The sequence below is a fragment of the Neodiprion fabricii genome, chromosome 7 (assembly GCF_021155785.1).
Source record: "Neodiprion fabricii isolate iyNeoFabr1 chromosome 7, iyNeoFabr1.1, whole genome shotgun sequence".
Taxonomy (NCBI): Eukaryota; Metazoa; Arthropoda; class Insecta; order Hymenoptera; family Diprionidae; genus Neodiprion; species Neodiprion fabricii.
Genome location: NC_060245.1, coordinates 13,742,452 through 13,756,631, shown reverse-complemented (window position 1 = coordinate 13,756,631; position 14,180 = coordinate 13,742,452). Strand labels below are relative to the sequence as shown.

General features: G+C 43.0%; 1 protein-coding gene across 1 annotated transcript in view; it reads left to right on the top strand.

The window, feature by feature from the left end:
* The window catches only part of LOC124187041, a 277,057-nt gene that overhangs the window by 46,095 nt on the left and 216,782 nt on the right, over nt 1-14,180 (top strand). The window contains exon 2 of the mRNA XM_046579287.1: nt 1,901-2,052. Coding sequence (XP_046435243.1) covers nt 1,901-2,052 — 152 coding nt within the window. The remainder of the gene's footprint in view (nt 1-1,900; nt 2,053-14,180) is intronic.

Sequence of the window (14,180 nt, the reverse complement as noted above, 5' to 3'; positions counted from 1 at the left end):
CGAAACGAACGAGCGCTGCGGCTCGGGAAACGGGGAAACTGGAGCCGGGATGCGTCTGCAGTAGCTAGGTGATGTTAGTCGAGCTCTCCTTACATCCCACAAGGAAAGTAGTACAGCCGGGGGTCTGGTGAAAGGCCGCGACGGGATATCTATAGGGTACCCAAGGATACCCAAGGAGCTGGAGGGTTCGAAGCTGCTGTGTTTGGATGTGGGCTGGCCGCAGCCAGATAAACAGGATCCGTCATGCAAGAAGGCTGCTGTCCGGTCTGTCTTGGAACGTGGCATCGTAGCGTCAGTAAAACGTCGTAGTGGAGTCACGTCAGCGTGGCGTTGAAGCGTAGGCAAGGCGTGGCGTTGTAGCGTCAGCGTCAGTAGAGTCGGTCAAGTCGAGGTGAACCCGAAGTGTCCTGCCGATCGGTCTGATCGATCGTCTCTTATCGCAGCCTCGGTTGGTCTTTGGCAGCGGGAGACCACGTTGGCTGATTACGCAACGCGCTCGGCTGCGTGGGTGGCGTGAGCGGCGCGCGTAACGTCACACTTTCTTCTGGGTCGCGTGACTAGAAAGTGTGAAAGGCTTGTTGCCTCGCGTGGGTTGGAAGGCGCGCGACCAACGAGTTGCGTTCACAATGTTGTTGTGAACATTTATATTTATTTTTAACCTGGGTCAGGAGGTGATTGTCCTCTACAGGGCGATCCCGGGAATAGGGTTGGAGGATTCCAATATTAAATTTAGGAATGTTTTCTATGGAACCAAAATGTTTAATGAAATCAAACTGAAGAAAAAGCAAGAGAAAATTCGAGACAAGGAAGCTTAAAAAGTGTTCTTAATCTAGTTGTTCCCACTCATTCAACTACTCACTTTTCGGTGGTTACAGTCCGAATGGCTCACGCTCTCATACGATTATACTCAATAGCAACACTCACATACGCTTATCGCTACACTTCTCTAAGGAGTTCGTGGCTCGAAGTTCTGCACTTAATCTAGCTTCACAAGACTCAGATCGCGACGCGAGAAGCCTTTCCGGCCGCGTATAGAATTAGAGTATTACACTCTAATCGTCGGTGTCGGAAAAAGGACTTATAAACTCTACACGCGGTAGCTTTGAAGGAGCCGGGTTCGGTTGATGTGGTTTTTAAGGCGGTTTCTAACGGGACTGACTTTGCTCGCTCGTCCAACACCCCTTGGAGCGTCGGGCGGCGAGCGAGGTTTTCGCTGAGTTCACAATTCGAGGTTTTCGCTAAATTCACAATTTTGGAACAAAGGCTCGCCTCGCGACGGTCATCCTCGAAGCACGTGATCTCGCGATCGCCTCATCCCGGTGTTGATTACATCCGGGATCTGGCGGCCATGGAGACGCTGACATTGCTGACCGTGAACTACGCCGTTACGCTTTGGTTATGCCACGAACTGTTTTGTAGAGAATATTTTATATGGATTCACTAATATATTTAAGCTATGCTTCCTCGTCTCTAAGGCGATATTAATAATTGACACGATTATGAATATTCGGTGTAAATATGCGGCGCTCGTGAAAATGTAAGATTCACAGACCCCAAACAAGGGCATAAGTTGTTACAAATAATCATAACAGTCCAGTGATCAAATCTAAGCTCCTGTTATTCTGTGTAATGATCGTTGACGATTACGGATAAAGTAAAAAAGTTTGGTCGAATTTAGATCCATGTAACCCGAATCATTGACATCGGGATATGTTCAGATCATTACATTTATTTCAATACTGATACAATTCAATCCCATAACTGACAAAACTGAATACGATTGCAAAGACTTTACTATGGTAGATATTTATTTAGAAATCTTTCGATTCCCTCATCTCATTATTCCTCTGAAGTCATAGTTCTGTTCATTCACATAGTACATCAAAAGAATTTGTTTCAGATGTTGGCGAAAAACAGAGCCGAAGAATACTGCCATGAACTAATAGAGTGTTTATTGGCTAATTATCATCCTGATGATGGACCAACGGATGTGAAATATGCTGTTCTTGCAGATGCAGAGATATCTGAAAATTCTAGTATTGAAATATATCGGTAAACGTTTACAAGATTAATAATAACTATGTTCTATCAGAAAACTTTTGAATCGACAAAATATGTACGGAGAACGTAAAATTTACCAAGTATCACGGAGTAGATTTTTAATCAAAACTTGATTTTATTCGTGCTCTCACACTGAAGTATCTTACTAGCAATTGTACCTGAATAAAGAGGGATCTCACAAACTGTCAATTGATCATTGGAATTGTCTGGCAGTAGAGGGGTGGCGGGTGGAAAGGGGCCTGCTATTCTACTCGCCCTCTCAACCTCCTTTTCTTGCCTTTCCCTGGCCGGTGGGAGGTCCATTGCTTAGAGCAGTCATTATCTTGACGTTTCGGACACTGTAATCTGCTCCACTCTTTATAAGATGGTAATCTGGTGATCGCTGGGTGCTGAAATGCTAAATGTCTCTTCATCAGCTCACAAAATTTCATGCTAAAAATAGAACTTGAAATACCCGTAGGGAAAAGTTACATTGGTTATTATTGACTTTTCAGTGAAACTCTCATGGTAACTTCACCCAAACCAATGGTACACAATGTTAAAGTGGAACCTAAATAACACTTTTACCTTTCACCGAACGGCATTATATGGCAAAATTAAATTTCAAAATGGCAAAGTATAATGACATAAACTGCACGATTTAATTACCATTATGATAAAAGTATATAAACTCCACATGTTAGATTGTACTGAATAAGAATTTTCGTCTGTTTAAGCACTACATGTAAGAATGTATGTAGATGATGAATGTTTACATTTGGATTCTTGCTTACGATGGGAAGCGACGCAAGACGGGCAAAACCGTCTAATAAATGATATGCGTATGTGCATATCATTAATTACGAGAAGTTCATTGTTGAAAGATATAAATTCGAAAAATTGGTGATTTCGAAAAGTTAACGACGGAGCCAGGAATCGAACCTGGCGTCTGGAGATGCTTAGCCGGAGCCTTGCTCCACTAGACCACCCAGCCGCCCTGACTCTGTTGTCGTTCATTTACCGTTGAGACTTGAACGAGCGAACATCGCGCGCAGTTTCAGTGAACATAAAAGTGAAGAAAAAATCAGGGTAGAGTGCGAATTGGGTTGCCTAAGTGCAATTATCTGTAGCTTAGGCCCACCGTGGCGGGTCACCATCATTTTCAACATTAATAAAGGAGACTGGGAATTGAAAAGAGACCAGCCAAGCGGCGGGTGGTGCGGGGGACCAGCTCCCCGGCATCCTAACCTCAACTCGAGAATGCAGAAACGACCAAGGGAGGTGCATGTCTCGGATAATTTCTCCCAAGCGGAATTGAGGAAAAAAGCAAGAGAAATCGACAGGCTTACAGGTACGACTCACATCGAAAGAGTGGTTAACGCAAGACCAAAAATCGCTCCCAACCTCACAAAGGCAAGATCACGATCGATATTTATCGAAAGAAAGACAGACGCCGAGTCCGCCCGTGATGAGGCAGCAGCGACATCTGGGTTCATAATCCCAAAGAAAGCTACCAGACCAAGAAGAGTGAAAGATAATGCAGGATTTAGGTGCACTAACCAGTACGACGCTCTCTCAGATTCCATGAGTGTCACAGGCACTGAACGAGATCCATCCAGGCAGGTACCGAACACACATAATCTTAACGCACACACTTCCAACACCAGAACAGAAAGAGACAACGACACCCCGAAATTGAAACAAAAACCGCCAGCCATACAGGTATATACGTAGATCAGCCCGAGAGCAACTATCCAAATGTTAACGGTGTTACGCCCCGACGTACCGCCTTGGCGTACCTTTTTCAAAATTCTATTTCATTTCATTTCTTCAATGCACAGATATTATTTCATCAAAATCTCATATTCTAATAACAGAAAGTTCCACCCGTCCTAGAAGAAGTCACGTACAGTCCTCGGCATCCGTTAACATTGTGTCTTATTTGCTCATACCGAGAACTGCGCTATAGAATTGCTGAGCTAGTAACAGCGGAGCTCAGCCTAATAATACCTCTCTATTAAAGGCAAAATTATCATTAATAATTAGCATAAACTATTCATCCATTGTAAACTAAATTAAAATAGATTACTTATTAAGATGTATGGATGAATGTGTGAACATTGTATGTAAATATCTCTTGGTTATATTTTTAATATGTCACCGACGAGATTGACAACCGAAGGAAGACTTGAGTCGCACTCGAGGTAACGTTGTCCACGTGGGAGCGAAGACCGGAAGGTTGCGCTCCAACGAAAAGAGCTGACCCAGAAACACCGAGGATAGGTCTCGCACTTCGTTGCCTAATTACCATTATAACTTAGATGCAATTGTAGGCTCTTGGACCCTCAGGCCCAAGCAGCCACGTCTTTCGTCTGTCAAGTCGCGAAACGCGCGAACGTCAACCCGTATTAGCCCCTCTTGAGTACTAGTAGCGTTCGGAATATCTTAGTTGTGACCGGCCTAAAATCTCTTGCTAATCCGTCAACTCGAGAATTCATATCATCTTGTGATTGGAAAAGACTCACTATCTCCTACCTTCCAAATTCTTTTGTGTTCTTTACTATTTCTTATATCTTCGAGAATAGACATTTTCATGATATTCCGTTTTCCTCGAATGAAATCAAGTGCGGCCCGAGTTCAATCCGGATCTGGTAATATTAAGCATTTACTTTAATAATCAAGAACTTCATTGCTTTCGTAAAACAATTAGTTAAATAATAATAATCTAAACCATCTTATATCAAAACCGCGAGTGAAACATTCGGAAATTTATGGTGAACAGTATCTTTTTGATAATCAACCTATCGAAATCAATCAAGACTGAGGGACCGGATTCATCGTTACCAATATCATCCATCAACCCTTCCGATCTCGAGGTGAGGCTCTGCCCCAGAATGCTACGGACACCGACCTACACGACTGACGGCTCTCAATCTCGCCGAACTTCGCATCTAAAGATAAGTTAATTCGAGTAGTCTTCTTCAACATCATTCCAAATTTTGCATAGCATCTTATGAAACAAAAACAAATGGCAAGCTTCACTATCCATTGTCGAACATTCATTATTGTTTTCTAAGAATATCAATATAAATTTTCTCATTGGGGTAGAATTGGCGCCTAGCTGCAGATACTAACCTTGGGTATTTAGAGAGACACTCTCCTGTCTTCAGCTCGGCCCCAAAACCATATTTTTGCAGGTTCAAATCAGAGCTAAGTAACGCATATAATTCTACGGATCAACTGATCCGTAGCGTAGAATTGGATTATGAACATAAGTTACATTCAATCTAAAACAAGAGATATCGTATAATAATAACCGATCAGAAGTAGAAATAATAGTCGTTCAGGATAGATGTTTTGGGGGAGCATTATGTTTAGTTATACAGGGTGGGGCATGTAGAGTGTGACGGAGCAATAGCACTCAAACTGTCGATGATACTGAAAAAAGTTTCATGTAAAAGTTATATTGTTTGAAACGGCCGACATACTGGACCATCCTATTATTTTTTCGGTGGAGGCGCTGAAGCTACGTCAAGGTCAACTCCACTTTTTGAAATAGAACCATGTATTTTTTTTCCACGATATTATTATTAAGACGAATTCAGCGACGTACAACACAAGAACATTGTAGGCACGCGAAGTATGAAAATAGTCAAAAAATCGGAACATATCGGAATAATCACTTTCAAAGGATTCACAGTAGTGTATATATGCCGGTTCTAACTCAAAGATGGCGGCGCTCCCCCCTAGTTCCCCCCTAGCTCCCCCCTAGCTCCCCCCTAGTCCCCCCCCCGACTCACGGCGCACCCGCTCTCACCCCCCCCCCCCCCGCGACTCGCGGCGCCCCCCCCCCCCCCCCCCGGTCATTTTCGGTGGCTATTTCCATAGGATTTGACACACACACACACACACACACACACACACACACACACACAAAATAATTCCTGTCGAGACTTGTTTGGCGCCGGAAAGCCGCACATAAATCAGATAAGGTAAGAACCCGCTAGATCTATTGAAAAAATTCCAGGAAATTGCTCTTTGAGATAGTGCCGACAATGCACTTAAACCAATCTGGGATAGTGGGGGAGTGGTCCCCATAAAAATTCCTCGCACAATATGCGTGTCGAGACTTGTCCAATGGAAAAATTGTAGTGGGGGTGGGTGGTATATAAAGCGTACGTCTATCGTGATCGTCACTCTGTTCTCATCGTATTCCCATTGTGAACTGTTCTCGCTCGTGAAATAACCTCGAAACGCGATGGATCTAGCAAAAGTTAACCACGTCAGCCGCCTGGAGAATCTGCCAACCAAGAAGATGTCGGAACTCGAAATTGGGGGAGTGTATGACGTCATCGGGTTACGACTGGTCAAAACAAAATTCGGGGTACGTGTTCTGGCGACAATCGATGGAGAATACAACGTCTTCTTACCGCCGAGAATCGCAAGAGTTCTACAAGAAGATTCCAGTCAGCTGACTGAAATGTGTAGCATGGCCGGAGAAAATCGTCTGCAAATGAAATACCTTGGTGGAGAATTCAACAAGTTCGAATTTTCATGCAGTTATGCGCCTTAAATGAACTATGCGACCCCCCTCTACTTCCACAAAATTCATCCACGAGGGGGTAAAAGCGGGTGTGCTGGAGTTGGAATAGTCAGTCTTCCACATACAATCCGTCAGTATATAATCGAGCGTAACATTCCCACTCCTCAACATGGCGATGATCCTAGACGTGCAATGTTTTATCGGTCATAACATGAAGTTTGTACCCAAGGAAGTCGCAGTCATGAATGTAAACGGGTCGGGTCCGGATTACATGATTTTCAAGCCGCCCTATGATTTAGCAAGCCTACCACTTGAATGTAGAGCTACCAATGTATGGTTGACGCACAATCACCATGGAATATCATGGAACGCAGGCGACAAATCTCACGAGGATGTGACGAAGATTGTGAGAAAAATGGTTGAAAATGCGTGTTACGTATACGTCAAAGGGGCGGAGAAGAAAGCATGGTTGACGGAGATCGTCGATGGTACAACGAGGGTTATTAATATAGAAGATTTGCATATCATACCCCCTGCACTGGAAAAATTGAGGTATATGGAAGCGGCATCGTGGCACGACGCGAACCATGGATACTCTCCAGCGAATAACCTCCAGCAAGCAGCAGCACCAGGCTCAATTTGGTATGATGACAACTCTGAATACATCCCGGCATACAATTGCGCGTTTGAAAATGTGCAGCGACTAAGGAGTTGGTATTCGAAGGAGTGTACCAGCTCCCTCGAGAAATCCTTCCGTCTGTAAAAAGAATTGGATGGTTTAAGGGGAATGATGTCCGAGGATATAGCTTTTTTACCAAAAGAATTTATCTGCACGTTCGCATCAAACTCCATCAATGATGTGTGGGATAAACTACCAGAGAATATGAAAATGGACCACGCCGTCGCAAGGTTCCGCAGATGTAGCATACATTATACACCAGGACCCGATGGCGATATCGTGGATGGACCGAATCCTCTAATTAAAGACTGTTTAGCTTGCAATCGTGTGTATAGATAATATGGACAATATTTACCAAAATAACAATAGAATTTATTATGATATATACAAATATATTCGCGTTTATATGCAGAATATTCGATAGAATTAATGTCAATTATATCATAGCTTATACATAGAATTAAAAAAAATATATTCGCGTTTATATGTAGAATATTCGATAGAATTAATGTCAATTATATCATAGCTTATACATAGAATTAAAAAAATTTACTATTCGATAAAATTATAATCTAGAAATAGGATACATTACAAATATATATCTTTATAACTTTTACCCATTCTCCTCATACAAAATGTAAATGTTATGAATTTTTACTTGTGAAAAAATATATAATCAATAATTATGAATTTTGCGTGGTTTATTCCTCGAAATCATCCATAAAATCATTATCGCTATCCTGCTCGTTAACATTATCATCATCATCGCTATTTTCATTATCTATAATTATTACAATAGTTTCATTTGCCCATTTTTCTACAATTATTTGCATACATATATCACCATAATTTATATAATATTGGCTGTTTGGTCTCACTCGAGCAGCTCGCGCATCCTCAACGAGTTCCCGAAGCTCCTCCAACGAGAACTCGCGTGTTGCTTCGGAAAAGCCTATAATTATCTCTTCCTCAGCCTCCTCATCCTCGCCCCAATCAATGCTCGACCACTCGTCGTTATCATCACTCGAATGAGATGACATTCTTCCCAAAATTGATTCGCGTTGAAAAATCTGTAAAAAGAGCAAGCCGAAATAGAAAAGTTGATGCTGCTGCACTCATCATTTATATGCATGATAAATCTCCAATTCAAAAAAAGTTTCCACCTATTCAAAATGAGTGATACGGAGAAGGTGTGGAAGATACTAGAATTTTATTTTAATGTGGTGCTACTCACCAATCCTCGTCCGAAAAATATCCATCATCGTCAGCCCTATCTATGTCTCCCAGGATTTCGCGGATTTCATCAATCTGATTCAGAAGTAAAGCGAATTGAAAGCGTGCGTCATTATCATCACCGCCATTCCAAACATCCTCCACCTCTGCTTCCTCCTCCCCCTCCTCCTCCCCCTCCTCCTCCTCCTCCTCCTCCTCATCCTCCACATCACTCGATAATGATGATGATTCGAGATGATGCTCGGGGTCGATAATTAGCCTATCAGCATCACTATCTGTCAATTCATCATCATCATCCTCCTCATAATAACCCGCCCCTCTGCATACCCGCTTATATGTGGGCGATCGTGGTGGTGAATGAGGTGGGGAGTCTGATGGCCCCCTTTTCTGTCCGTTCATATTTTTTCGATATGATTCTAAAATTTTTCCAGAATTTTTATGGATACGATGATAGGGAATGCAGAAAAGTTAAAACAAATCGAAAAAAACTTTTGTTAACATACTAATCAAATGCGATAATCATTACGGAATTCAAATCAACATTCACAGTATCGTAAGAGGATTGGCGTAGCACCATATACATATATATGTGTATTCTATAAAGTACTCACAAAAAATATAAACTCGTTGAAGTCTTGAGATTTTTCCAATGAACAGCTCACTTTATAAAAAACGTCTGTTTTGACACGAAGGATTTTTCAAAATTACTAGAGAAGTTTTCAAACCACTGTTCGAATAAATACTAAAGGACTCGCACCCGCCCCCCACCGAGCAAAACCCAGCCGGCCAATCATTCGTAGAGCACGCATCACGTGACATAGGGACAAAAGAGTGACGCGGGGGAGGCGATATAAGCTAGGAGAAAATTTTCTCAAGAGCTCGCCAGCTTTCCATTGCATACCCCACGCTAATATGGTTGGGGATGTGCAGGCTCGAACTTGCTCGCTATCAAGAGTCGTAAAACCCCAAAACTGCATGTGCACATACCATCCGGTGAAGATCGGGCAAGATAAGATTTTTCTGACACCAAACACTGTTCGCCACTCGCTTTTCGTTGACCGATTTTTCCCACCACATGGCTCACGCTGCTTAACGACTCATAAAACCCAAAAATTTAGGGATGGTGGGAGGGGGACTGCGGACCCCGTCGCCTCTGACGCCATTTTTTACATGAATTTCATCTTCTCTGCAGAGTCGGGAGGGTGATGAAGAGCGGGCAAGATAAGATTTTTCTAACACCAAACACTGTTCGCCACTCGCATTTCGTTGACCGATTTTTCGACGAAAGAGTAACGCGGAAGAGGCGGTATAAGCTAGGAGAAAATTTTCTCAAGAGCTCGCCAGCTTTCCATTGCATACCCCACGCTAATATGGTTGGGGATGTGCAGGCTCGGACTTGCTCGCTATCAAGAGTCGTAAAACCCCAAAACTGCATGTGCACATACCATCTGGTGAAGAGCGGGCAAGATAAGATTTTTCTGACACCAAACACTGTTCGCCACTCGCTTTTCGTTGACCTATTTTTCCCACCACATGGCTCACGCTGCTTAACGACTCATAAAACCCAAAAACTTAGGGATGGCGGGAGGAGGACTGCGGACCCCGTCGCCTCTGACCTCATTTTTTACATGAATTTCATCTTCTCTGCAGCGCCGGGAGGGCAATAAAACTCAAAAATTTAGGGATGGCCGGTCGGATAAAGGGTGGGCCCAGTCGGCTCTGACGTCATTTTCCCCTCCGAGATGCGCAGAACGCAGTGCGCACCACATCTCTGACGTCATTTTACTCTCCGATATGCGCAGAACGCAGTGCGCACCGCATCTCTGACGTCATTTTACTCTCCGATATGCGCAGAACGCAGTGCGCACCGCATCTCTGACGTCATTTTACCCTCTGATATGCGCAGAACGCAGTGCGCACAGTTCCCAAATTCTTGCGATCTATCGGTCTATATACATATAAGCTCAAACATCCGATGCAGACTAGTCAGTCTTACACGATACGTGCAAGTCAAAAAAGTTATACAAAGTTCAGCTTATATCAACGTCAGAGTCATGGCAGTCGAAGCGTATATGGGACTTGCGGAGCAGATGGAGAGGACGTACAATTTGCTGAGAGAGCAACCACCCGGAGAAGAGAATGACGCCATCATCAATCATTGGACTGATATTGGAATTGCGAATATCCAAGTTCTGCGCGATATTTCCATACAACGAGGAACAACCGTTGGTGCGAAAATACGGATCCAACATACGATCGCACTCCTGCAATCTTGGGTGACGAAGATCAAGCAGTTGCAGCAGCGCACAGTGGTGACGGGTGGAAATATCGGTACTCCTGCGGGTGTACAATGGGACGACGTGGATAGCGCTTTTGCCAGCCGAATCAGAACGGGGGTTGTCACAAATCTCCGTCATAAAAATTTGGACGCCTTTCTGGACGATGTGCAGCGCGTCGTCACCGAGAAGTTGGAGCTGATACTGCGCGAGGAGGGAAATGTGAAGGTTAGCATCATATTATCGTGCAAATTCGAAAATGCCAAGCACGAAGAGATCTCCACTGAAGTTAAGAGTTTCAACACCTCCAACGTGGCGATTCTCCTCCCATCAAGCGATATAAATGGTTGGTTTATACGTGCACGGGATGATCTGCAGTCAAAGGTGGAAGATTTCGAGCAACGCGATTCCGGCTGGAGTATGATTGAGATCCTTAACCTCACTGTAAATATCAATCGCTATCAGCCTCTCGCCGCCGGGGCTTCAACATTCGTCGAGCTGCCCCAAGACATTCAACGGAAGAGAGCGGTGGTGAACGTGAGGAACGAGGACGAAAGATGCCTTCTCTGGTCCGTCATAGCAGCCCTCCAGCCGGTCAAGATCAACGCCGATAGGACTAGCCGTTATCATCGATATATTTCCGAGTTGGACTGTACAGGTATCAAATTCCCTGCTACTCTACATGATGTGAAAAAGCTTAAGAGGTTGAATAATTTGCGTATCAATGTATATGGTATAGAATCTCAAACTTTTTCGCATCATGCAAAATCAAATAAAAGCGTCATCGTGCCAATTTATTTGAGTAAAAATTTGCATAGCGTAAACACTGACACGATCCATCTCCTAATGGTTGAGAGTAATCCGGAAGACGATATGACTGGCGAGTTTGCACCGAGATTCCATTTTGCTTGGATTAAAGATCTTTCCCGATTGGTGAGCAAACAATTGTCCGTTCATGAACACAAAATGTTTTTATGTGACAATTGTTTGTGCCACTTTAGCGTGAAACATGCCTACGACAATCATCGACAAGATTGTATTACGCTAAATAAAGTACGCATGGAGTTTCCCAAGTGTAAAGATTTAGTATTTTCCGATTTTCAAAACAAAGGCACCGTTCCATTTGTCGTATACGCCGATCTCGAATGTATATTAATCCCTGAACCTGTGGATGAATTTGAAACTCGTAAGACTTGTGAAATTCAAAAGCATATCCCGCACAGTGTAGCGTACTATGTACATTGCGCGTACGATGAGACTTTATCGGAGTTTCACGGTAAACGCGGTGTCGATTGCATAGATTGGTTTATGAAACAGCTTAAAGATTTATCAATTCAAGTAGAGTCACGCATCAAAAACATAATTCCGATGGAGTCTCTTACCCAAGTGCAACGCGATCGTCACATGCACGCAAAGAATTGTTATATTTGTGAAAAACCGTTTACCCCTGAGGAGAAAAAGTGTTACGATCACTGTCACTTCACGGGTAAGTATCGTGGTCCTGCTCATAATCGGTGTAATTTGAATTTCAGAGAGTCGCACACAATTCCAATAGTTTTCCACAATTTGTCCGGTTACGATTCACACTTTTTAATAAAATCTCTCGCGTCAACTTTTCCCGGTAAAATTACACTGCTACCCATAAATAAGGAAAAATACATATCCTTCACGAAACGCGTCGATGGAACAATGATGCACTTGAGATTCATCGATTCGTTCCGATTTATGGCTAGCAGTATCGATAAACTTTATAAATATTTGACCGATACCGATAAACGCATAACACGTAAATTTTATAATAACCCGACTCAGTTCAGTTTGATGACCCGCAAAGGCGTTTTTCCCTATGAATACGTCGATTGTTGGGGGAAACTCGATGGACCGCGATTACCTGCAAAGAAGCATTTCTACTCGCACCTCTGCGATGCAAATATTTCAGACACCGATTACGAGCACGCGAAAACTGTTTGGAGGGAATTCCATTTAGAGTCATTGGGGGGCTACTCAGATTTATATTTAAAGACCGATGTTCTTTTGCTTGCCGATATTTTCGAAAATTTCTGCGCTAGCTGCTTCAAAACATGCAATTTAGATCCGTTGCACTACTACACTGCACCGGGGCTTGCTTTTGACGCGATGCTCAAGCATACTAATGTAAATTTGCAACTTTTAGACAACCCTGAAATGGTATTATTTATTGAAAGAGCTATTCGAGGCGGCGTAGCGCAATGTTCTTATCGACACGCTCGGGCCAATAATAGATTCATGGGAATAGATTTTGATCCAAACAAAGCGGAATCGTATCTCATGTATTTTGACGTGAATAACCTGTACGGCGCAGCTATGAGCGTGCATTTACCAATCGGTTCGTTCGAGTGGGAATATCAGCACATTGATATAACGAACCATCCGGACGATTCGCCGATCGGTTACTTTCTGGAGGTAGATTTGGACTACCCTGTAGAACTCCACGGGGATCACAAAGACTTACCTCTTTGTCCCGAACATTTTACTCCTCCAGGTAGTAAAAATGCCAAACTCGCGACCACCCTTCACCCCAAAACAAAGTATATATTGCACTATAGAAATTTGATACAGTGTTTGAGTTTAGGATTGAAATTAACGAAAGTGCATAGAATTTTGAAGTTTGCGCAATCTCCATGGCTCGAGCCTTACATCACGCTCAATACAGACATGCGTAAGCAATCTAGGAATGAATTTGAGAAAAACTTTTACAAACTCATGAATAACGCTGTGTTCGGCAAGACTATGGAGAATGTGCGAAATCATAAAGATGTTAAATTGGTTACAAAATGGGAGGGAAAAGGTGGCGCGAGAACGCTTATTGCCCGAGCAAACTTTCACAGCTGCACCGTATTTGACACTGATATGGTTATCATTGAAATGAATCGTGTCAAAGTTCACTTCGCCAAACCTATTTACGTCGGCGCATCAATTCTAGATCTGTCAAAAATCTTTCTCTACGACTTCCACTATAATTATATTAAAACCAACTTCTCGAATAAACAGGCTAAATTGATGTATACCGACACAGACAGCCTTATTTATCAATTCAATGTGCCTAATATCTACGATATCATCAAACGTGATGTAGATACAATGTTTGACACCTCTGACTATCCGCCCGACAATGTGTATGGTATTCCCCTTAAAAACAAAAAACAACTAGGGCTAATGAAGGATGAAAATAATGGTAAAATTATGACAGAGTTTGTGGGACTGCGAGCAAAGCTGTACACATTTACTACGATGGGTGAGGATAGGGAAAAATATGACAGTGGCGTAAAAGTGAGTAAGCGTGCCAAGGGTGTAAGAAATTCATCGATAAATAGCATCACGTTTGATGATTATAAGCGCTGTCTGACGGCTTACCGAGAGTTGACTCTTC